General features: G+C 37.5%; 1 protein-coding gene across 1 annotated transcript in view; it reads left to right on the forward strand.

Annotated features, from left to right (window-relative positions):
• LOC111512015 (uncharacterized) overlaps positions 1 to 26,957 on the forward strand; it is a 44,214-nt gene extending 17,257 nt beyond the window's left edge. The window contains exons 2-3 of the mRNA XM_074173551.1: positions 20,872 to 21,885; positions 25,363 to 26,957. Of these exons, the coding sequence (XP_074029652.1) occupies positions 20,973 to 21,885; positions 25,363 to 25,505 (1,056 nt within the window). The 5' untranslated portion in view covers positions 20,872 to 20,972 and the 3' untranslated portion in view covers positions 25,506 to 26,957. The remainder of the gene's footprint in view (positions 1 to 20,871; positions 21,886 to 25,362) is intronic.
• Positions 26,958 to 27,186: the final 229 nt, after the last annotated feature.

Below are 27,186 nucleotides of genomic sequence, written 5' to 3' on the forward strand. Positions count from 1 at the left end.
GAGACAACTCATACATTCAGAGAATGAGCTTTATCATTCTGTCCAGACGTATCGTCCTGGACATCACTTCCAGTGAACCGTTTCCATCTAATATGTTTCATTTCAGGCCTCCTTCTATCTGGATACTATTTCCTCATGTTAGTATTGCTGTAAGACTAGACATCCTTGCATGAATGCCTACTACAGTAGTAGCAGTAGTTATTAGTTACCCGCTGTTGAGACGATCACAATTGTTGTACCGACACTACAGACCTAAGTTTGGAACTCTAAGATCATTCTTGTTCTTCAAGTCACCTCGAGGCAGATAAGCTTAGCTATTAAGATAGGGACGAAGAACTCATCAGTGACTAGATTTTTGATTAATTATCTCAACAAAGATTTATGATCCTCAAACCTGTCCAAAAGGGAAAGAAAAATTAGTGTATGGTACGTGCTTTTATGCCTATGTAGATGAATTAATTCCCTCATCCTACTGCTATATCCTATCCTATATCTATATCTAAGGTAAAGTATAACTTCAAAACAGCAACGTTTCGAGTATTGAAGAGATATCCTCATTTCTTCATTAAGGAGCTTGGGTTCATTACATTCCCCTTAGAATTTAAATATTTGTGCTATAGGTGTTATATAATTTATATATTATGGAAATTTTGGTATTGTTTACAATTGGAAAAGTGATATCTTCTTACATTTAACACTTTGTGGCCTCAGGAGCTCAAGGCTTCCTGCCAGTATTGTATAATAACGGTTGATGAAATTTATAAACTGACAGATAAATCAGAGGATTTGTTGACAAGTTTGGAACCAACTGAGAAAGGTGTAAATGTTAGGGAAAGGAATTATAACTATTTTAACTGGATTCTAGTTTGATTCAATTGGTTACCGTTTGGAATAAATTTCCCGTTTTTGTTTTGTATGCTATATAAGCTCCAGGGTTGATGAAGCGGGTGGCGCTCTACCCTTCATCTTACCCACGCCCTTCTTCACTGTTTAAAAGCTGGCGGCCTACCCTGGCCTACCCTAACTTGACGCAACGCAGCAAGGCATTACGCGTCGCGTCTAGTGTGAGATCACGGGGGATGATGTGCGGGGGTATAGGAGTGGTCCAAGCAATGAAGCGCCATTGCCTAAAACGCGACTCGAACGCGAGCAGACGCGTGATGGTAGACGTCGTTGACGGTTGTGTTAGTAATGCGAATTTCTTTATAGATTCTCTCAGATTCTCGAAGCTATCCATCACTTAGTGCAGTTGGTATATTTTATGGTTACTGTATTTCAAAAGTGGAAATATGAATCACTAGCTGTTCTGGTATCTGTAGAGTAGGGAGGGTAAACTTAAGCCACATGTGACCCATTGTACATCCTCCCGAGGAGTTGTCCTCCTTGGTCATCGTCCATCCTGTCCTTTCCAAGAAGGTGAACAGGTCATTAGGAGACATCTCCTTCATATTGGCAGATGTAGACCAAGACTCGCCGAACACACACTCTCTTTGGCAACCTTGAGGTGTCTCATGGTGGCTTCCGTGAAGGGTTTGGAAAGTGCAGCGATGTTAGTGTCGTTGCGCGGCTTCTTCAACCCTCTTGGGTTTTCCTCCGTGGAGGTGCACAAGTGAGGGAGCTTTCCTGCAGGGGCAGCCGGTTCCTTGCCTTTATTCAAGGCGGAGCTCTTGGCGCCCGCCGCAGGAAGTGCCCTTGCTGTTGGAGGTGATCTGCTATGTCCATCCCCAACCACCGCCTTAGATTGAGGTGAGCACTTTTGTTCAGTTTTGGGATTGGATTTTGTTTATAATGTTTTTGTGTTGATTCATTCATGTGTGTTTCCACGAGTAGCTAGGGAAAAGTTGGAAACCTCTGGCAGAGCCCCGCATTAACAGATGTAGGCCTGTAACAATGAAGTTTCGCCCAGTTCCCCAAGGGGATCGTTCGTGACCGCATATCACCGTGCCGGCATTCAGCTGTAGGTACGATTCCTTACACCTTAGCTGGTCCACGGTGGCATGTTTCGCAAAGGCTTTTGGGGGGTTTCAGTTCCCCTCACCCTACTTATTTCTGTCACTTACCAGGTGTCCGGCGACTCCGTCCGTAAGGCCACATTAGCTTTCCGTACAGGACCTCACTCCCCTGGCTGTTCCCCTTTCCGCCACCTGGGGACGCGCCCGATAGGTAGCCCGGTAGGTTTCAGTTCTCCTCACCCTACTTATTTCTGTCACTGACCAGGTGTCCGGCGACACTGTCTCCTGCTCTCATATTAACGTACAGCCGCAGCTTCTTAACGTAGAATCTTGAAATATGCAGGTAGGTCCTTTGTATAGTGTAAATAAGCGTCAAGAAAGGAAATAGGGAATTTTCTTCTCCCAGGAGAAAAAATAGGGGTTCAAAGATTGTATTGAATTTCGTCAGCTTTGAAGTCGGAAACCTTAAGTTTTGGCTCGATAAAAAATATTGTAACTTTTTGTTTAAAATGGTCTGTCATGAAACTTAATGTGACAAACCGAATTCTACGCTGGCAAGCCGCGGGCAACAACTACTAGGTAATAAATCATTAATATACATAATATTCCGAGTACTGAATCTACCTGAAGTGTATTATATCATTTATTTCAACTTTCATGTACCACGTACTACGAACTGCAATCAAAATATTTTGCATAGGAGATATCCTAATGACATATAGCTTATCTCATTTCCATCTCGCTGGTATATAATAATATGGTAATGGTCTCTCTGAGGGCACTATAAATCAGAAACGTTGATATCTTCATTGCGTGCGCTCCCATTGAGGCCGGATGTGGGATTTTACAGAAGCTAACATCTCAAGAGTATCGCGTATGAATCATTCCAGTTTCATGACTATAATTGGTTGAATTATGTAAAAAATATCTTTTTCCGTTTGTAGGGAATTTTTATTTGTCGGTCACATGAGGCGTATTCAGAAAAATTTCGAACAATTTTTTGATTTGATTGTCTTTTTTTTTGACTGATTCAGTTGTATCAGTTGATTCCTTCGAAAATAGTGCGTTGAAACTTTCATTAGTGGGAAAAGGTACTTGAATGTATACCTCAACAAATTTTTTCTAATTAAAAAATTTGGGCTTCGATTGCTTTATTCTGTAAAAAGTTCATCAAGGATTTAATGAATATTAATGAACTGTTGGAATTATTGAAAATGCTGAAAGGTACTGAACCGAAATATTCGAATAAGGTAGTTTCTTTCAAAAAAAAAGCAAAAATGAATGCATGAGCCAATGAATTGAAAATTGAGAAAATGTAATTTGTAAAGCATACTAATTATTGTGACGTGAAATGAAAATGAATTGATAAATGATGGAACATGCAAAAAAGGAAAAATAGAAGAAATAGGTATTACTGGAGTTTTTTCCCAATACCAAATCATTATTTTTAACACCTCGACACGTGTTTCGATCACCAAGTGATCATCTTCAAAGAGGAAGATTAAAACTAGAAATTAATGTGAAGCTAACCCTATTTATGCTATAAAGGTAAACCATACAGGTAAACTATCCAGACGTACCACCCACACAGGTATACCAACCTAAATCAATTTTACAATTTTGCCTTATCTATTATTTTACAATATATGTTTATACAAAACAATTTTCAGCTATATAAAAATAAATTTCACAATATTGCCTATCCAAATTTATTTTTGCAATGTGCACTCTCAGTGTAGAAATAAGTAAACACAATAATATTATGAATATCGATGACGGACCTATGCCAAAGAGCATACTATACAGGGCTTTTCATGATGAGCGTTAATTAGCCGTTTCTGACAAACTATTCAACTGATCAACCTGAAAATTCCACAGTATACATAAATCAATATGACCTACACGCCTGAAATATTTCAGACGAAGCGGCGTTGTCGCTTCTACTATAAAGTAGCGGCTTCTTTGATTTTTCAAATGGAACACCCCGTATCTAATCATATTATGATTCATTATCACTTTGTCAACAAATTCATATACTATTTCTCTATACCTATCTATTACCGTTTAGAAGATATAAATTAATTTCGATATTTTTTTTACCAAACATGAATTTTTATAAATGCTGATAATCTTGAACTCTCTTGCACTAAAACGATCAAATTTGAAATGGGGTGGAGTGATACTATGAGGATCTTCACTCCGAGTCATATTTTCATTTTCCTCATACAGGGTCTTCAAAAAATGCAGATACTTTGATCTCATGAAAAAATGAGTGGAACTCAATTTTTTCAAATGGAACACCCTGTATATTTCAACATTCTTGAGCTCTACATCCAATTTTAGATTAACTTTGTTCAGATAATACTATTTCTATTTTGAACCGTTTCCGAGATAAACTGTTTCAAATGGAAACTGTCGTGGTTTTCTTGCTCGTTTTTTTGAATTCATCACTTATTTTGGATATTCAACTTTTTTTTTCATACTTAGTAATATTTCTTTTTGATCCAGTTTTTTAACTGTCTCAGATCAGTCAATTTGAAATTGGTATGTACCTACCTTAGAAAAAGTTACAATTTGTATACATTGAGGTATTGGTCTCTAACGTACAACAGTACACATTAATATTTTTTAATAGTGTACTTTGGAAAAATGAATAAACCAATTATTTAACGTCAGACTTTCGTTAGTAGTTTTGACTGATTGTGATAGCTACCAATTATAATAGAATAATGTCAAGATTAGGTTACAGTAATGAAGATTTCTTGAATTTATTAATAATTTATGGTGAGTGCAATAGAATTGCAAGTAGAACATGCCGAGTATTTCATGAAAGATATCCACAACTTCCGAAGCCGAATAATAATGTGATAAAGCGACTACTAAAAAACTATAGGTTGAATGGAACCTTCCGTCCAAAAATCATTCGTAAGAAGACTATAGTGGATGATGATGACAATGGTAAAACAGTTTTGGGATACTTTCATTCCAAATGCTTCTCTGCACGAGGTTGAAAGGGAGATAGATAGGTATACCCTACGTGACAATTTGTCGAATTCTTAATGAGCATGAATGGCATCCCTATAAGTTCTACTGTGTCCAACATTTGAAAGAGACTGATTTACCTCGTAGAGTGGAATTTTTTGAATGGTTACTTGTCAAGACTCAAGAGGATGAACATTTCCTTGACAATATCATATGGACAGATGAGGCCAAGTTCACAAAAAATGGAGTTTTCAATAGACACAACAGTCATTATTGGGCGCCAGAAAATCCCCATGTTGTCCGCCAAAAGAGTTTTCAAGAAAGATGGCAATTCAATGTATTTTGTGCCATAAAGAATGAGTCAATTTTTTATATCGCGTTTTATGATGATAATTTGAATGCATCAAAATATGAAGATTTACTGAAGAATGGAATTCAAATGATTTCAAATAATAGACCAGGAAGAGAACGTGTATATGGATGGTGCCACCAAATGGATGGTGCTCCACCCCATAATTCTCATTCAGTCAGCGAAGCTTTAACCGAATTCTTCGAAGACAGATGGATTGGTAATAATGGACCTTTTCGTTGGCCTCCTAGAACACCAGAGGGCAATCCATTAGATTATTTCGTGTGGGGTTTCATTAAAAATATGGTTTACTCTACTCCAATAACAACAATGGAAGATATGAAATCGAGAGTTACAACTGCTTTCAATAGTTTGACTCCAGACTTGATCAGAAGCGCTACACATGACAATCTTTTGAAGAGATTACATGTTTGTTTAAGTAGAGGTGGAGATGTGTTTGAACATATTCTGAAATACACTGACGATTGAGTTAACTCATTAATTTGTGAGTTTATTATTTTCAGTTCGTGTTTCAGCGTTAATAAAACTATTGTTTGAAGAGAAGTTTCATTCGATGGTTGAGGAGTATTTTAATAATCATCTTTTCATTGTATTATCTGTGACTGATTGAGAAACATCAAACGAAATCTGTTTTACAAAAATGAGTGATGACCAAGGAAATCATGTCAATTTCCGTTTGAAACAGTTTATCTCGAAAACGGTTCAAAATAGAAATAGTATTATCTGAACAAAGTTAATCTAAAATTGGATGTAGAGCTCAAAAATGTTGAAATATACTGGGTGTCCATTTGAAAAAATTGAGTTCCACTCATTGAGTGGAGATCAAAGTATCTGCATCATGGTAAAAAAAATATCGAAATTAATTTATATCTTCTAAACGGTAATAGATAGGTATAGGGAAATAGTATATGAATTTGTTGACAAAATGATAATGAATCATACTATGATATTATATACGGGGTGTTCTTTTTGAAAAATCAAAGAAGCCGCTACTTTATAGTAGAAGCAACAACGCCGCTTCGTCTAAAATATTTCAGGCGTGTAGGTCATATTGACCTATGCATACTATGAAATTTCCAGGTTGATCCGTTGAATAGTTTGCCAGAAATGGCTAATTAACGCTCATCATGAAAAACCCTGTATAGCTTGTTAAAATAAAATAATGTTGTTGGGTTTACTGATTACTACATAAGGACACATTGCAAAAATAAATTTGGATAGGCAATATTGTGAAATTCATTTTTATATAGCGGAAATACATTTGTCTGGAAAATGGATATATTTTCTATCCAATTGCCATTGAAACATTTGGTAGCTTTGGTTCCTTTGCTTCCGATTTTTTCAGAGATATAGGTCGAAAACTAATTACAGTAACAGGCGACTCTAGAGCAAGATCATTTCTTATACAACGAATCAGCATTGCAATTCAGAGAGGAAATGCTGCATCAATCCTTGGCACCATTTCTCCTTCTCAAAGTCTTGATGAAATTTTCTTTAGCCCACTAAACTGGTATGATACTATTCCAAAATATTATTCTTATTTTTTCTTATTAATCAGTGGGCTATGCTTGAAGACTGACAGTAAACAAATCTAAAGAAATGAACTTCAAACGTTCAAGCCAGTCTCGGATATATCTACACAGTAGGTTGAATAGACTGACGCCTATCAGAAAACATTTACTCCCCTGGCTAATACCACGAAGGGCATTGGATAATATCCGAAAGGCGTCAGTGCAGGAGTCTTCACAGAAAATTTCTTGCATATGCAATTGGCAATACAACTGAAAGAGTCGACCTTCAATTTTAGAACAGGCACACTTGCAGACTGGTTTTGGGCTCATTAGCCACTTGTCAGTGCAAGATAGTGGCCATCATCGACCTGAAGTCAATGATATACCATAACTGAATCGGGCAAATTTCGGATATGCAGTTGGTTAGTACCTCGTTCACTAGATGGAGTGACATTTTTGATGTTCGCTCCAACTTAAGATGAGGAATCGAATACTCTGAAAGAATTTCGATTTTCAATTATGGAATATCATTGACTTCAGGTCGATGATGGCCAATATCTTGCACTAACGAGTGGCTAACCGGTCTGCAAGTGTACCTACCCGTTCCAAAACTGAAGGTCGACTCTTTCAGTTGTATTGGCAATTGCATATGCAGGAAATTTTCTGTGAAGAGGTCTGCACTGACGCCTGTCGGATATAGTCCAACGACTTTCGCGGTATTAGCCAGAGTAGTTGTTTTCTGATAGGTGTCAGTCCATTCAACCTACTGTGTAGATATATCCGAGACGTTAAAAGTTCATTTCTTTAGAAATTGTTAGAGAAACAATTTAGAATTCAAGGAAACACGAGTAAGTAACAAACAGTACTAGTTGAAGTACAACTCAGTGCACCTAGAAGTAAATTTCTCCTTCGGAAATCATTCGTAATCGTCTCATTTTTACGAATTACTTCCCAAACAGTTTTGATGTCTGTATATTTGGGTAATAAAATTATGTGGTCTGGATGATTAATTGGCAACGTCCTTTATCGACCTTCCACCTTATATGTCTAGACAATATCGCAATTTCAACTTTTACGACATTTTTCACATATGAGTAATACACTCAACCGCTTGGAAAATTAAAAATATTTACGTTCACATTACGTGACAAGTTAATGGAGACCAACTGCCATTTTGTCTATTGCTTTACCAATTTATTACTATATAATGTTTGCGTTGCCTATATTGCTAGTCAGACATTTCATCATTGAATTTGTTTGGTTAAGTAAAAGCTGTACTACGATGATTGATGGATCTTCACGGAGTTACGACAGAGTTGAGTGGGGTTGGATTTCTTGAGTTATCGATACCTTGTTGTTTTTATCCTAATGAGAGTGGGTGTGAGCATGTACCTATCTTGTTTTCGTCATATCGATTTTCTATGGTTCTAGTGAAGAAATCGTTTTTTATACGAAATAAATATCTTTTCCGCCGCTAATCACCATAAGGTTGATGCGGTTATTTTCAAATAAAAAAAAAGAAAAGTTCTGAAGTGGAATATTATTTTTCTTGTTGTTGAACATGAAACAAAGACGCCCTTAAAACTTCGTATAAATATAAATATACTACTAACAGCATAAAATCATATAAAAATTTTGTAGAATAATATTGATGGGAGTAATTCAATAAAAATCGTTTCAACCGAAGCACTTCCGGTTATATCTGCATGGTCCGTGACCATGAGAGATCAGGAATTGGAGCATTTCTCTTTAGGGCAGCTGCTCGAGCAGCTGATGAACTCGGTATAGTTTTCGACACTGAACGAGGTGACCACAACTCTGTCACCGAGTTGGAACCCGTTCAGCAAAAAGCTCATATAGAAGCCGCAAAGATAACCTCACTTCTGCGGAAATACAAGAATAAGCCAATGCATGGGGTCTTCTTCAATAACATTGGAGACCTTGGCTTATCAAAGCGCCTGACTTTTGCTTTCCTCAGGTCGAGTGGGCTGAAGTCGAAAACTGAGGGGTTCATCCTGGCTTGCCAGAACGGTGTCTTCAACACCTTGGTCTACCACAGTCGCGTGATGTGTATAGAGGTTCCCAACACAAAGTACAGGGCTAGCCGCGAGGCGCTCGAGACCCTAATGCATTTGCTATCAGCAGCGTAGGTGGTATCGGCCTATATCCATCGACATAACGCGGCCCTCAGAGTGCTATATTACCATCTACGGCACTCTTACGGTATTGACGAGACACCGGTGTTGCCCTACGCTCCGGTGGATATTGAATCCGTTGTGGGGAACGAGAAGTGCAGAATTTAATGGAACTATTCGTTCCCCAACCTCAGACTCATACAAGCTAATAAGCCTAATGTAGTCCTTTTCGACCACCAGAGCAAGACGATATTTATTGTGGAGTTTTCAGCTCCTATCGTCCGAAAAGAGGAGGAGAAATGGATTAAATATCAAGATTTTCTCTTCGAACTCCGCAGACTTTATTCAGACCATTCTGTCAAGATGGTTGTTCTGACTATTGGAGTCCTTGGTGGAATGAAGCCCTTCCCACTCTCGAATCTCAAAATCATACCGGCTTGCCGCACTAAGGCAGAAATCTTAGCCGGACAGATGCAGATGGCTTGGCTCACTGCGCTTGCTCTTGGCACATGATTCGCAGACCCAATGATCACTTACCCCACGGTGTGGGGAGTGTTCGTTAGCTGCTGGCGCGCGTTTCCGATTGTATCGGGGTTTCGGGGAATGGGGCCTGACCAGCGCATACTACGATAATAATAATAACATTTATTTTTCATAAGACATAAATATGTATTGGAATAGTCAGGTATGTGAATACAAAAAGAATCATACAGTCACATTGAGGAATTCTTGCACGGTATAGAAACGGTGATTTAGTGAAAACATTTTAAAATTGCGTTTGGAAACATGGATTCTCTCAATCTCTCTAAGAGAAAGAGGTAACTTGTCAAACATTATCAATCCCAAATAAAAAGTGGACTTGGCAGTTAGGTTGTATTATTAATAATAATAATAATAATAATAATAATAATAATAATAATATTTATTTGAGTACGTTACATAATACATATATATATAGGGTTCAACGTGGAAGTTATTACGATTTATGGTATCAATACTAATCAAGACGATGCCATTAGGTTCAGGGTCGCCAGGAGCTACCCTCAAAGTGTGGTACTATCTCCCCTTCTGTGGTCGCTCCTGGTGGATAGTCTGGATTGGCTTACTCCAAGGCATTTATTCACCCAAACAGTGGTTGGACTACAGTTCATCCCTACAGTAGGGATGAACTACGATGTCTAAGAGGCCTTCTTACAGGTCAATGTCATTGGAATCATCATTTGCAGGGACTTGGAATTGACTGTCGGAAGTGGTCGCGAGCTGATTGACATTTTGTTTCAAAACTCATTAATAGCACTATCAACGGAATTGCTTTCCAGAAAAATGAACATCAAAGCAATGAAAACACATAGGTTGAAAATGAAAATTGGTCAAACATCCCCTACGTGAAGATCGCAAAAAAGAATTCTTGTTAATTCGTCATGAAAAACCAGCGACAATTTTCAAAAGAAGAATGAAAATAAAAAAAAAACATATTGTTTTTTATTTGAAAGCAAACAACCAAGGTTGAAATTCATCACCACTTGATATTTGAATATGAATTTTCAATTGATATATTTTACCCGAGGTGTATTTTCCAATTTAAAATACGACACTTATAAATCATGTGATTGTATGTAGTGAATGACTTCTTACTTGATTTCGATACTAGTAATAAAACTAATCGTTTGAAATTTTCAAGTTTTCTTTAAACAAACCTCTTCAAATGAGTTGCACATTCTCCATACGATGGTTCTGCGAAGAAAGCGATTGAAATATTTTCCATGTGCCCGTGGATCTCCCGCTGTAGTTTATTATTTAATCTTTGTTTAGTCTGCTCCGTATATACAAGCAAGATTTCTGAATATAGGGTGTTTCCTAAATACGGTATGAAACTTCATAGGGTGATTCGTTAGGTCGTTTTAAGAAAAAAAGTTTTTATGAACTTATGTCTGTGGAGTTGCTTCGTTTCTGACATACAGGACGTTGAAGTTTAGAAATAATGGTATTTATAAAATATCATAAACATCCTTAAACCGATTTGATTGAAATTTGCTACAGTTATTTGCAGTAATGGGGCGCTTATTTAGCCTTGAATATATTGAAATTATTAGGTCCAGTGGCATCTCACTGGGCATCGGAGTCAACAATATTGAGAAAAAGAAAGAACGCCCATGATTTTTTTGTAGTTTCTTATTTTTCCTTCATATCAATCTTCGTTTTCGAGAAAACAAATTCATTTCAAAAACTATTTATAGACAACATAAAATGGAGTATTCCTGATGATACTGCAATTGTCAAATATTTTATTCCTCAAGTCATTCACATCTAGTACAGCGAATTTATATACAAGAGCTTTCAGATGACCCTATAAATAGAAATCTAGAGAATTCATGTCAGGACTGCATGCTCACCAATTCTGAGGTCCTCCACGTCCAATCCAGCGATAAGGATAGGTTATATCGAGGTGATGACTTTGAAGTGAGCTGGTGGCCCGTCGTACATGAAACTCATGTTGCTTCCTCCAAGTCAGATTCAGATTTATTCAGACTAAAGTGTACAGAAAAAGATCGATGATTATCATAAAGTTTGTATGCTTGAGTCGTGCTTGTCTGCTACCCCCCAGAAACATTGTATTTGTACAGTAAATCATTGAATAATGGAAGTGTAATTACTCAGTATATTATTCATTTGAAGGGGGAGTTAGACCTCAATGAAGAATAGGATAATTTCAGGAACGTAGGATTGTAGGACTAGAAATTACGGAGAATACATCAACTGATTTATTATTCTGCGAATTTCTTTAGGAGTAGTACCGGTATTTCTTAAAAAAAAATGGGTAAATAATCTCGCAAAAAGTACGTGTAGGATTCTACGTGGTAGAAAAAATGGACCATATCATATCATATCTAGCATACCTATATGCACCATTCCTGGTCTCTCATTCCTATCAATTATTCAAGGCCTAATTCCGAGGTATTGGTATTGGCATGATTATGAGTGATTCATCTCCAAAATCATTCCCTTCGAATAATTTTGATATTTAAATGATATTAACGCAGGTTTTACCACAACCATTGAGGCACACTGCAGAGCATTTGATGCCTGCTTTTCGGCAATCACACATACTTCCACAGTTTTCCTGCAGACTTGAAGGTTTGGATTGGTATCCAAATTTTCCTATGCTTCCAGTCCCAAGCTCAAGTGTAAGGAACCGTGCTGACAGCTGAATGGTCGCAGGATGATCCCCTTGGGGAACCGGGCGAACCCTCATTGTAATCAGCCTTCCTCTGGTAATGCAAGGCTCTGCCAGAGTGACCAACTCTTCCCCTGCTACTAGTGAGAATACACATGAATAAAAAAAATACAATAACAGACTCAGAAAAAACAAAAACCAATCCGGAGGCTGGACAGAAATGCTCACCTCAATCTATGGCGGTGGCTGGCGATGAACAGAAATGTCCACTTCAATCTACCGCTCGGAATGAGGCTGAACATGGCAGATCATCTCGTAATATAATACAAAAGCCAAGGCATACGCGCATTTGCGGCGCCGAGGTCAAAAGGAGAAAAAGAGCGAAAGAGACAGGAGTGGCAGCAACTACAATTGCACCCTCCTCCTCTCACCCTCTACCTCCAACTTCCTGCAGCGGGCGCTTCGCCTTGAACAAAGGCAAGGAATCAGCTGCCCCTGCAGGGAAGTGCCCTTACTTGAGCACCACCATGGAGGAAACCCCAAGAAAGTTGAAGAAGCCGCGTAGTAAGAGTCATGTCACTACACTTTCCAAAATCTTCACGATGGCCGCCGTGAGACACCTCAAGGTTGCCAAAGAGAGGGTGTGTTCGGCGAGTCTTGGCCTACGCCTGCCAATATTAAGAAGATGTCTCCCAGTGACCTGTCCACCTTCCTGGAAAGGATAGAATGGACGATGACCTAGGAGGACAACTTATCGGAAGGACGTACAATGGGTCACATGTGGCCTGAGTGATGTGGGTCTACACTCACCCTCCCTACTCTACAGATACAGATACAGAATTGTTCGTTGAAAACTCTCTATGAGACTGCTTTGATCTCATTTTTTGTAAAGTAGCCACAAAACACCCGGTTTTTTTCATAACTTTATTTTTGTTTATAACTTTTTTATTTTCCATTTCATCATGAGGAGTTATGATAATATGGTTGTAGACAATTCAATTCACTACATATTATGTTCCATAACATTTTCTGTGGGGTTGCTAGTTTACTAGATACAGCGCCAAGGGACAAGGGTTGCGACCCCACAAACTTGACCTTGAGTTTATACTAACCCCTTTAACACATCAAATAAATGAAATTTCGTCTTCTGAAAAACGCACGCTGATGCCTATTGAATATAAAATTTCAATGGACTATTTCCAATTATAGTGAAATGAAATCTCATTACAATTGAGTGATTTTTTTGCTGGTATATTTTTGGCAACACTGTTTTTGACAGATCACGCGTGAATCGTGTCTTGTGTCATTGTCAAACTTGTTCAGTCGTTTGGTCTATAATTTAACCAAATAATCGACTTACGAATGAACAATGCTTGCAAATTATTCAACTTCATTATCAACATTCATGCTCTGTGAAGAAAGTGCATCGTGCACTTCTTCAAATTTATGAGCAGTTTCGTCGGCCTACTGGAGGAGCTATTCGGAAGCTTGTGACTGAATTTCGAACCCAGTTTACATTATTGGACATTAAACCGCCAACACGCATACGTAGAGTGAGGACCGAAGAAAATATTGCGGCTGTATCCGCCAGTGTTCGTGATGACCGTGAAATGTCAATTCGCCGCCGTTCGCAACAATTGGGCCTCTGTTACTCCACTACGTAAAAAATTTTGCGAAAGGATTTGGGTGTAAAACCTTATAAGGTACAGCTAGTGCAAGAATTGAAGCCACACGACCTCCCACAATGTCTAACATTTGGTGAATAAGCGCTGACAAAGTTGGAGGAAGATCCACATTGTTATCAAAAAATTGTGTTCAGCGACGAGGCTCATTTCTGGTTTAATGGCTACGTTAACAAGCAAAATTGCCGCATGTGGAGTGAAGACCAGCCACAAGCATTGCAAGAGCTACCGATTCATCCCGAAAAAGTCACTGTTTGGTGTGGCTTATGGGTCGGTGGCATCATCAAGTCGTATTTCTTCAAATACGACAATGGCCGGAACGTTACTGTGAATGGCGAGCGTTACCGTGTGAAGATTGACGACTTTTTGTTGCCCAAAATGGAAGAATTGGACATGCCTGACATGTGGTTTCAACAAGACGGTGCCACATACAACACGGCACGCGAAACAATGGCCCAATTGAGAGTCGCCTTCGGTGAACCGTTTATCTCACGTTTGGGGCTCGACAATTGGCCGCCTAGCTCGTGTGATTCAACGCCTTTGGATTATTTCTTGTGGGGTCATGTTGAGGCTCATGTCTACAGGGATAAACCAGCAACGACTGACGCTCAGGAAGCCAATATTGAAACATTTATACGTGAAATACAGGTCGATATGTTAGAGAGAGTGTGCCAAAGGACAACATTTGCATCAAATCATCTTCAAACATTAAATCATATTGATCGTTCTATTGATTCCAATGAAAATTTCATCAATTTGTTCAAATCAAATAAATAAAATTTCGTCCTCTGAAAAACGTACGCTAAGACCTATCAAATGTGAAATTTCAATGGAATATTTCCAATTTGAGTGAAATGAAATCTCATTACAAGTTATTTCCGATGAGAACAGCCATTATCATGGAAAACTCGATGACGTGCGAGGAGTGGGTTGAAGAGAAGCGGGTGGATTGAAGGCACAGCACAGTCTGCTGGTCGTGTTCTAAAATCAGGTCTGGCCATGAGCCAGCTGTCCGCGTGCCTGCCGTGTCGAGCCTCTTCCACTAAGCGTACACATAACCCGGATATCGTCAATTCCGCATACCTTTCCGGAAGGATGAGAAACGAATGAAGGTCATGACGAATTGCGCAAGTGACAGTGAATAAATGTAGCTCACTTTCCCTTAAAGTACTTCAGTTATTAGTTACTCAGATTGCATTTTGCTTGGTTCATTCGTTTTATTAATAAAAAAAAACAAAATGATGGAATTCGCTCGACATATTTCGATCAGAATCAATGGAATCAATATTCATACACATCGTTCCAAAACAAACTTGGTGTCCTCGTTGATCAGAAATAGACGAATCTAAAATTTTTTAATCATGTCATACTAGAAATTTTACTGCCATGTGGATAGTAACTATCGGCTATGACATGTCGATTAAAATATCATTAGTATAGTTTCTTGTTTTGAGACTAGACAAATATTAATTTGGTACTTTAACTTCACAAAAAAGTAAATATCATATCTGAAGAATTGAACTTTAAACGTTCAAGCCAGTCTCGAATATACCTACACAGTAGGTTGAATGGACTGACGCCTATCAGAAAACAACTACTCTCCTGGCTATTAACACGAAGGACGTTGGATTATATCCGATAGGCGTCAGTGCAGCAATCTTTACAGAAATTTTCCTGCATTTGCAATACAACTGAAAGAGCGACCTTCAATTTTGGAACGGGCACACTTGAAGACCAGTTCCAACGAATTTATCGGAACTATTCGTTCCCCACCCTCAGGCTCATAAAAGCTAATAAGCCTGATGTAGTCCTTCTCGACCACCAGACCAAAACGATATTTGTCGTGGAGTTTTCAGCTCCTGGCGAGACGAATATCGTCAGAAAAGAGGAGGGAAAACGGATAAAATATCGAGATTTTCTCTTCGAACTCCACAGACTCTATCCAGATCACTCTGTCGAAATGATTGTTCTGATCATTGGAGTCCTTGCCTCACTAAGACAGAAATTTTAGCCGCACAGATGCAGAAGGCTGTCACTCTTGGCTCACCGCGCTTGCTCAGGGCACATGATTCTCGGACCCAATGATCAATTACCCCACGGTGTGGGGAGTGGTTATTGGTTGATGATGCTGGCTCGCCCTCCCGAATGTATCGGTGCTTCGGACACCTTCTTGTTAACACCTGAAATTGAACAACGTACAGGACTTCACTCAGGTTACTTACAAAACCTAATTAAATCTCTGTATACAGGTATTAATCAACTATGTGACGTACAAACCTGATGTGAAGCCGACATATTACCATACTGACCCATCTGTCTGTGATAATACGGACTAGTTTAATACCTTTCGCTAATATTTTCAACAGTATTTCTTGATAATTTAAAATGTTCAAAGAACACTTCTTGGGAGTATTGATGTACAAATCAAGCCAACTAACACAGAACTTACCTATCTAGATATGTATATATTTATGTACTGCGCAAGTCAGTTCCCTTGATTCCTGCTTTCAGTCGAGTACCGAAATCATGGTTCTTGAACTGGTTCCACAACGAAACCACATCGGGTTGGAACAAAACAATTATCGTTCACTAAACGGTTCTCTCGTGCTTGGAACGCATTTTTGCTATTGCACAGGCGCGTCACCGTTCCACCGTTCCAAGAACGGTTTCTTGATATGTTGGAACAAACCTATTATGTCCGGTTCGGAGACATTGATTGATGACACTAATAAAAATACAATGAATGGCTCACGGTGTAAAATTCATCAAATAGTGACTGTCAGCTGAGTTTCATTATTGTAGTTTTTCAGTTTCATCCTGTTTGAACTTGAGTTTTCATTTCGTTTATTATCTTTTAATACACAAAAAATCTGCAAGGACCACTGCTAGTATTTTCAACGAGCAGAAATTTGAAACAGAAATATGTATAGGAATTGTTTAGGAATGATCAATAACAAAGTCATCAATGTTGCAGAACTACAAAAGTTTTCTGAACACCCTTACGAAATGGAAATGGTTTATGAACTGAAACAAGATAATTTCGAGAGATGAAGTGAATTTTGTGAGATCCTCAAGAAGAGCGATATTATCTGAAGCACTTTTCCAAGTGAGAAATTTGTAGAAAGCTACAACTCCAAAAACGTTTACTCCAACTGAAACTATACTTCTGAGAATAGTTCACCCACCATTGATGGTGAACTTCATATAGAGCAACTAATAACGGTCAAGAAAAATGAATATTACAGTCAACCCAATTTTCCGAATCTCATGGATTGATTCAAGGATCTGAAGACTGTTTCTGCCAATGATAAATCCTTTCATTATCCACCAATTGAAAATTGAGTCTAAATCTTCTAACAAAAATCCAGTCATCGTCCAATTTCTTTAGTCGCACTCTGTTTATGCTTCAAGATTTCAAAACACCGACTGGGATATAAATCAAAATTGCCGTTCTTATTTTCTTGGCAGAAGTTGCAGTGTTGTTCCGGCTGTTCTCTGCATGCAAGATATTACAGTGTATACATTGTTGCATTGTTAATGCAATGAGCTGAGTGGAATACTTACTGGCAAGTTAAACGTTGGTGGAATAAGAATTCCATGAATTTAAAGAGTCAGATATAAATTACGCCTATGAGTCGGCAATTCATATAGTGTTGCGTTTAGACATATAAGTATTTAATTATTGAAATCAAGGGAGTTCTGTAACGACAATGGAGTTAGATTATTCTTTGCAGTCGAAAGAATAGATTGGGTATGTGAGTGATTACATTGCTCCAGGAATCACTTTGGAGCAACGGAACCGGTTCCATACATAAAAAAATACATACATAACCAAAATTATTTTGTACAAGTGATATGCATAAAAAAACCGATTATGACAGGAAGTAATGAGGCATGATGTGAAAATAAAATATTTCTAATTTTTCTCAGAAAATAGTGATTGTTATTCAATAAAGATTTATTTTCATTGATTCAAAAGATAATTAAAATTTAAACATTTGTTTCCGATTTTGTCAATCAGTGACTTCGGTAATAGTTATATTCGATGTTGCTTTTGACGTTTCTCTCGGCACATTGAATACTAATTATCTGAATGTTATAGAAAAATGAGCTTTGTTTTAAAATCTAGCCGTGAATTCAATCACGATACTTGTTTGTTACTCTTCAACTCCATTGTTCGTTCAAAGCTGGAATATGGTTGTGTCATTTGGAATCCAAAGGACTTTTTATATTCTGATACTGTAGAAAAAGTCCAGAAACGATTACTAAAAATACTCTTTTCCAAATAACACAATGTCTGTCCTTTATTTATATAGTATGCTAGCCAATTACAAAAATTTAATGTGCAACCATTGCACATTCCTTGAGTGAGTCCTCTGAAGTGATTTTTGTTTTTAACATTCTTAGAAAACTGAAAGTACCTGAAATTCTCTATACTATTGATTTTATTGTACCTGACGTGAGAATGAGAAGGAACAATCTATTTCTATCTCAAACAATTTGTCTCCTCTCCAACAATGTCTCGAAACAGTTGACAAAATGGCGAGGAACTGTGAACTGGACATATTCAGTATTATAGAGGATTTCCTTTTAAACTTTGGTTTCATCACGAAGAATTGATTGAATATTATTGAAAATGATTTCAGTCGAATAGTATGATTTTTGTTATCTGAAATAGAATGTACACATTGGAAACCTGAAAATGTTTGTCTAAAGGTGATTGACAATATTTCATGATGAATTTCACAAGTTCGGACTTCCATTGTCGAATATATAAAATGATTTGAAATCCCTGAAACGCTAACACCGCAACACAGTAAGCCCCCTCACTTGTATGGATTACCCAAAATCCACAAGAAGGACATTCCGCTTAGACCGATCATCAGCTCCAGAGATTCGGCTACTCAAAACTTGTCTAGATTTGTACTTCCCATAATACAACCATTACAAGGAAAAACATCATCTTTTGTGAAGAATTCAAGAAATTTTGTCGAACTACTAGGATCAATTGAAGTCACACAGGAAGATCAACTAATTAGTTTTGACGTGGAAAGCCTTTACATCAACGTTCCGGTCGAAAAAGCACTCCAAATCATACAGAGAAAGCTATCCGAAGACGGGAATCTGAAAGAAAGAAGGAATCTACCTATAGAAGTAATTATGGAATCACTAGGATGCTGTGTACGAAACTGTTATTTCCAACCTAAGGACGCATTCTTTACACAAGATGAGGGACTCCCAGTGGGATCCCCACTTTCACCAGTCATAGCCAACATATATATGGAGTGGTTTGAAACTCTGGTCATTGAAGAAGCCCACAAGAAACCTCAAGTCTGGTTGAGATATATTGACGACACCTTCATAATATGGAACCTTGGGAATATTGAACTAGACGCCTTCCTGAAAGACATCAACAGCATTAGACCTTCCATCACTTTCATAATGGAGAAGGACATTCACAACGATTTGCCATTCGTAGACGTTTTGGTGGGAAACATCTGTATACCGAAAACCCTCTCACACGGGACAGTATCTGAACTACGAATCCAACCACCATCAATCGACTGAAAAGGAATCATCGAAACTCTACTAGACCGTGCTTTCGGGCTCTGTGATACGAAGGAAGGTCTCTAGGAGGAACTAGACATCATCAAAAATGATCTTCAACGGAATGGATACTCCAAAGCGATGGTAGAAAAGACTTTGGCTAAAAGACAGCAGGAGCCTCGCGAGGAAGAGACGCTGTCACAACCAGTACTTATACTTCCCTACATCAGTGGATTATCGGAAAGGATGAGAAGGATTGGGTCCAAGTATAACATCAGGACATGCTTCAGATCTGGGAACACTATCCGTAGCAGCGATTCCAAGAATTGCATATACCGGATACCCTGTGAGTGTGGAAAATCCTATATTGATGAAACTAAGAGGCCATTGAATGTCCGCATTGCCGAGCACAAGAAACACACACAGCTAGGAGAAACCAGCAAATCAGGAATAGCAGACCATGTTTGGACCCATCAACACAACATCGAGTGGTCCCAAGCTGAGATCATGCACAGAGAGGAACATTGGTTCAGGAGAAAATTCAAGGAAGCCGCATATATGTTTTCCAACGACGTATTCAGCCAAGCTAGCGTAGAGATACGCAACATATGGAAACCCATCATCAAGCAAGAATAGACAACTTTCGCCAAACGGTTATCTCCAACTGAATCGGTTAAGCGGAAAAAATGGAAAGTGGGGATAAGTGAAAGTACTGGAACGACCCATAAATAGTCATAAATAGTCCAGTCATCACCCGGAGACAATTGTAGATTCTAACAATCGAAACGTCGTGACCTAACGTGGCTTGGAATCTCTTAATTTTTTATTTGTATTCCAATATTTATTTCTTCATTTTAATTTTTCATTTTTTGTTCAATCGTTATGTATTTACCTGTATTTTATTTCACTATCATTTCACTTGAGGTTATTTTTGCTTAATATAATTGTTATTTTTAGCTATTCATTTTAATTTTCAATTGTATTGGTTCTTTCGGGGATTTCAAATAATATTAGACAATGGAAGTCCGAACAAGTGAAACTAAAAAGGTTTATTTTGAATAACTAATTTCCTATTCAACTTCGTTTTTTCGAAGTTAAATAGGAAGTCGTTGATTTCAATGATATAAAGTGTTATGTCCAATTGCATTTTTTCAGAGATCGGATCCTAGACTAGTCCGGTCAGAACATTACGTTCTGATATATTTTTCACTTCATTCATCGAATCGTTGATCTATATCGTTTTCATGAACGATATAAGTTTCAAATGATTTCGATTATTTATGGTGGTACTCAAAACGAAGTAATCGCGATTATTTCAGAATCACATTTGTTCAATTCATACTCTGCCAGACATATCGATATCCAGAGTAGAAAAAAAATTAGCTTTGTCTCTCTTAGCGTTACTATGCTGTTTTATTTCAACTCATTTTTTATTGAATTGTCCAGTAAATTTTATACTCATTTATTTTTTTCTAGTATCTTCGATTCTTTGTTCTAATGCAAACATTTGTTCACAGGTTATCCCAGTTTTCTGCTACAACTTGGTGAAGAAAGTCATCTTGATCATCTCCAGATACTCTCAAAATGGTTTTCAGGCCCACACAACGCGGTCTATGCAATGTTCATGCAAATACATATCACAAATACTTCGAATCACATCGGGACCCAAAGCCGGCCACACCCTGTATTCGGTGAATACCCGACAATTTCCCAAAGGATAACCAGTCGCCTTCGTGAATCATCCGTCAGTATAACTCTGCCAATTTCACCATATCAACCAAACGCAGCCATTCACAAGGCTTGTTCTTCGTTTCTGACATTCCAATTAGAAGTCCTTCAGTGTTCAACGCAGTTTGATTTCCATCGTCCAACGCAGTTTTATTTCCACAGTTTAACGCAGTGTGACTCAACGTTTCGAGTAAAGATCCAGGTGTGTCTAGAGTCGTTCACCGTGCAAGCACTGTATGAAGGGTTGTTGGTCATTAGCTGGACCACGGCCCAATCGAGACCCCAGCGCTGGAACAGTTCGGCACAGCTGGCCACTCTTCTGGTTCTCTTCGCCACTTTGACCATAGCAAACAGGTGCTGCGCTGCACCGGTAGTCCAATTGAACCATAGGCCATTTCATGATTCCAAACGCCCAACTTCCAGTTTAGTCATAAGTAGGTTATTTAGTTATGAACGTGATACTAGCATAATTTCCGACGATTCTATTGCAACTGATAGAAACACCACATTCGTGAAAAGAAACAAGCGTGCGTTCGAACCGTATCTGAGGAACAGGATCAGCAGGTTGAGAAGCAAATTATTTTCCGAAAGTAATTCAACGACTTTCAAAAACTCTCGAGCCAAATATGAACAGTTGAGTGCGAGTGATGGTGGGGATAGTGTCGATAATACGCGAGTGACTTTGAATGAAACGTTTCAGGCAGAGAATCGTCAGAACGGTAGCACTTTTCCGAATCGAGGATCAGAAGTGAGGGGTTTTCCACGGCCGATGCCACCAGCTCATGCTCAGGACGACGAATCATGTGAGTGCTGCATGCCCATTTATTTTTTCGTGAAAATCGCTCATTCTACTGTGTTCTTGGTCGATTTCGATATTTTACACCACTGGACCTCACATGGTAAAAATATCAGCACTATCAGGCTAGCATGGCGAATCCAGCACAATTGCAACAAAAAATACATCAATTTGTAGCTAAATAGTTGCTAATTAGTTGCCAAAACAACGATTTTGTTGCTCGTGCCGATCCCTAGAAATCGCAAATAATGCTATCGTGATATAAAGGTAGCAAGATAACTCAATAAATTATATACTTTTCCATTTATGATGCACTGTTTGGAGTTTAGAGAAAAATAATTTCAATAATAACGAAATCGATGAATTCGTTTCTCTTACTAATTTATGTATGAAACAAAATCGGTTCCAGGTAGAAGGTTGCTTTTATGAACAACGGCCGATCAAGGCCAACTATCTTCTTGCCGATTCTCGGAGTGTAATTGGGTACCTTCCTGATGAGCAACAAATTTAAAACACTTTTCCTTACCAGGAAAACCAGTTTGAAGATAGAAAAAACAAGGAAAATTAAAAAAAAATAATAAAAATCAGCCGATCGGTTTCAACTATTTTGTTGCTGATACTCAAGGTGTATTTGAATATACTCCTGGTGAGCAACAAATTTGAAACACTTTTTATTCTGAGTAAAACCAGTTTCAAGATAGCAAGAACGTGGAAAATGAAAAAAAAATTGAAAATCCGCCGATCAGTTTCAACTATTTTATTGCTGATACTCGAGGTGTTTTTAAGTTTACTCTTGGTGAGCAACAAATTCAGAACATATTTAATTCCAGGAAAAACCAGTTTCAAGATCAGCAAGATCATAAAAAAAATTAATTTTTTTTTGCTATATCCAAGGTTAAGCAACTAAATAGTAACTGGATCTCCTGTGAAAATCAATGGGAAAGTATATAATTTATTGAGTTACCTTGCCACCTTTATATCACGATAGCATTATTTGCGATTTCCAGGGATCGGCACGAGCAACAAAATCGTTGTTTTGGCAACTAATTAGCAACTATTTAGCTACAAAATGATGTATTTTTTGTTGCAATTTCACTGGATTCGCCATGCTAGCCTGATTGGGCTAAAAATATCATTTCATGTGGGGCCTGTTTTTGGGTACTTCCAATAAAGTTGTGTACTTGTTGTGATCAAAATATTTTGAAACTCAGAAATATGCGTGTTCTTTATTCTTGATCTATTTAGTATACCTATACAGGGCGTTCCAACGAAAATTCGACCCCCCCCTGTAAGGAAGAAACGGACGGGTTATCGAACATTTTAAAGAATACCTCAATTTTCATTTCTAGAGGGACTAATTCTGATATGGAAATCATACCAAAAACTTCACCCCTCTGCGGTCAGCAACTACCCCCCCTATGTTTTTCAATGGCATGGGGGGTCGAGTGATACATCATTTGAAAGGTCTTTCGTGTCTCTATCACATCTGTATTTTTTTTTTGAAATCAGTTCATTTGTTATCGAGGAATTGAATGTTCAACATTTTATTTAGGAAAAAACAGAAAATTCGCTGTCGCTCATGTTATTCAGGAAAACAACAAAATTATATCAATGGCAACACAATCAACGGATAAAGTGTTCAAAATGACCTCCAACTAGTTCTATAAAATGATACAGTCTACTTTCGATAGCGTTCCTTACATTATTGAAGATGTCCGAAGTCAGAAATCGGCATTCCCGAACAATGGGGAATATTTCTCCTGACGAAAATCAAGTAGTTTCCATGAAAGAGCTCTAAAACAATGCATTTCAAACTTATCATTTCAACCTTTTTCTTTAAAAAATTAATTAAAAACTTAAAAAAGAGGAATGAAATAATGCATTCAACATTTAAAGGGATTCGGTTCTATTTCACCATTTGGCAACATCGGTTATAGCTAATATAGGACAAACCAATACATACATGAGACAAACAAAGATGACATATTTCAGAGGCGTGCTGTTCTGTTTACTTCTGTTCCGAGTTCCGAAACATTCTGTAACATATGACATTTTGTGTATCCAACTTATATATATTTATATATATATATATATATATATATATATATATATATATATATATATATATATATATATATATATATATATATATATAAATATATTTTGGATGATGCAACTAATTTTTCCTTTATTTTCAGTATTTTACTATTAATGTAAGTTACAAAAAGGATTTGAAGCTCTATGACTTTTATTCGATTATCTGCGAACGCTTTCGACAGCTGGTCGTGTTGTCATCCTCCAGGCACTATTCTATCTCTAGATAGATATAAATATATATATAAATAAATAACAAAACAACTGTTGCTTATGTGGCTTGTGGAGGTGGTATTGAACTATAATTTATATTTTGCCTCAATTTGACACTATTGATATGATTGTTCTTCTTCTAGCATACTACTAACCTGAACTCCGATCTAGCAGTCTAGGCGCTGTTGCCAATATGTGAATTAGAAACAAATCCATTTAAAAATTAAAACCCAACATTTGAAACATCAAATTGAATACTTTTCGAAGTGAATTGAAAAAGTCATGAATTGAACTCAACTTAATTTTGTTCAAACTTGCATTTGGTGTAATAACCCAAATTGAGGAACATTCCCCATTCTCCCTCGCAGGTCTTCTTTTTAACGTATTGATGGCTCACGTTGTGGTCTGACTGAATAATATTCGTGAAGAAGTGACAGAAGTTACTACTAATCAAATAAATTCTACAAATCTAGAATACCTGCGACAGAGAATTGTTCGGGAATGCCGATTTCTGACTCCGGACATCTTCAATAATGTAACGAACGCTGTATTATTTTATGGAACTGGATGGAGGTCATTTTGAACACTTCATTCGTTGATTGTGTTGCCATTGATATTACTTCTGTTGATTCCTCGCAATAAAATAAGCGACAGCAAATTTTCTGTTTCCTGGGGATGTCATTGAGAAATAGGGGGGTACTTGTTGACCGCAGGGGGTGAAGTTTCGGGTATGATTTCCATATCAGAATCAGTCCCCCTAGAAATGAAAATTGATGTGTCCTCTGCATTTTCGATTACACGTCCGTTTCTGATTTACAGAAGGGGTCAAATTTTCGTTGGATTGCCCTGTATTGTAAGTAATAACGTTTCTCAATGGATATAAACATGGCATTTGCAGGACCCATTTTATTCAAATAACAGGAGACTGGATTTTCATGAAAACAAAAATCATTAATCTCTATTAAAGTATCAACTCTTCAACTTTGCCAGTGTTAATGTAATTCCTAGTATTATCATACCAGAACAATAAATATAGGACTCATTTTGGCAACAGTACTTTTCTAGCACCGGCGAGTCTAGCTTGAACTTCGTTTTCTAATCAGTGTTCATTTACTTTCTGGCAACACTCCTGCATTAGTCACAACATCAAGAATAATGATTTTTTGTTTCATTACAGCGAACAGCTCTTCAAAAATAAATTGGATTCGTTTCAAATTAACAAACAAACCAGTTAGAAAATGTACGAGACAGATCAAGAAACAATGTAACCTCTGCCAGTTGAATAATTTGGAGTTGTCTCTTCAAATTTGTTTGAAATAACATAAGGTAGTCTGTTTCGGTATTGCATAGAATCAGAAGCGTTCAGCAAAAGTATGGAGTGATAGATATCTCAGGATATCTGATAGGAGTCAGCCCAATAACCTACAGTGCAGGGGGTTAGATCATAAATGACATTCGCCGTTGAGAAAATTCAAGAGTACTGCAAATTAACCTCAATATATGAATCTATATAAAAATCCAAGTTTCAGGAAATACAATTGAAGCGATAGTGGGATAGCTGAACATTTTATCGAGCAAAATTCATAAAAATTTTCATGAAATGCACAAAGTTATTATTGATCCATTATCCATTATCCATCCATTATTGAGTTCTGAGATTTCAATTTGAATTTTTTCATTGACGTTTCAAAAACTTACTACTACCGTTAAAATTGCACAGCACGCATGTCGATCATAAAAAGCGTTGTCGTAAATATGAAATATGAAACATTGCATTGTGTGAATGATTTTCTTGACATGGAGTCTATAAAATTCATTAAATATGGTCTGTAATTCTTCCAGCACCTGCACTCACACCTGCATTGCACAGGATAATACATTCATTTATATTCTTGAGTATTCTTCCAATTGATTGCAAATCAATCGATGACGATATTGAAATCGAAAAAATGCATTGGAAAATAATTTATACATCTTTTTTGTAACAATTATCATCATTCCCAAACACACCATCTATGAACTCGACAGAAAATTCAATCCACAAATATCAACTATCAAATGTAACAAACTTCTTTTTTGTTCAGACCAGTTGCCTTGAAGTCGAAGCTGCAAAGAAAGACAAAAAAGATTCTCGTTCAGCAACCAAAGCTTAGCTTTGCAACTGTCCGCCTTCTGCAACTGACCGCCTTCAGGAGCCTCGATCATCGTTGATATTGGTGGGTTGATTCTTTTGTCGATCGCCTAGATGACGTCTTCGTTAGGAAAGATATCGCCTATTCATAAAGATGTTATTTATTCATCAAATCATTTTGGATATACTTTCATTTTCCTTTCAATAGTACGATACGACATTAGCTATTCAGTGATATTTTATGTAATTACGAAGCATCTTATTATTATTATCTCAGTGATTTATTTGAATTTGAGTGGTCACTGGATCTTGACAGTGACAAGTGATAAACTCACAGTTATAAAGTAATTTATGAGAATAAACGGAAAATAAGAGTAATAACATCTAAATATCATAGTTACCAATCTTTTTAGCCACCACTCTTCTTCAATGGTGCTTTTGATGTACCCTTAACCGATGATTTTCCAACAATGAAACTTTCAAATCTGGAACTACTTACATTTTGTGGCAATGTTTTGCATATTTTATCAAATTTTTATCACAGTGTCAGCCCCTGAACTATGATGGTAGAAGAATTTGGGGTAATTCCCATACTTTATACAAATTGCTATCTGTATATCTTCTACGAACCGCAACGGCAATTTTCACATGGTTCATTCGCATCACGAAAATCTACTCTGATGCGTTTCGGATGCATAAATTCGAGATAATAGAGTGCATGAGCCCATATTCTCAGAGCGAACCACTTTGTCGTCTCTGCTTCTGGAAGTCGACAATTTGAGTTGGTTCTAGATAGCATCGCTTGCGAAACTGACGTTATCTTAATATTCCCTGCCCGAGAAACAGAGGTGAGTCTTTATTGAATATTTG

This window comes from Leptinotarsa decemlineata, unplaced genomic scaffold, assembly GCF_025532065.1.
Source record: "Leptinotarsa decemlineata unplaced genomic scaffold, Ldec_3_MD MMD2_tig00000251_RagTag_RagTag, whole genome shotgun sequence".
Taxonomy (NCBI): domain Eukaryota; kingdom Metazoa; phylum Arthropoda; class Insecta; order Coleoptera; family Chrysomelidae; genus Leptinotarsa; species Leptinotarsa decemlineata.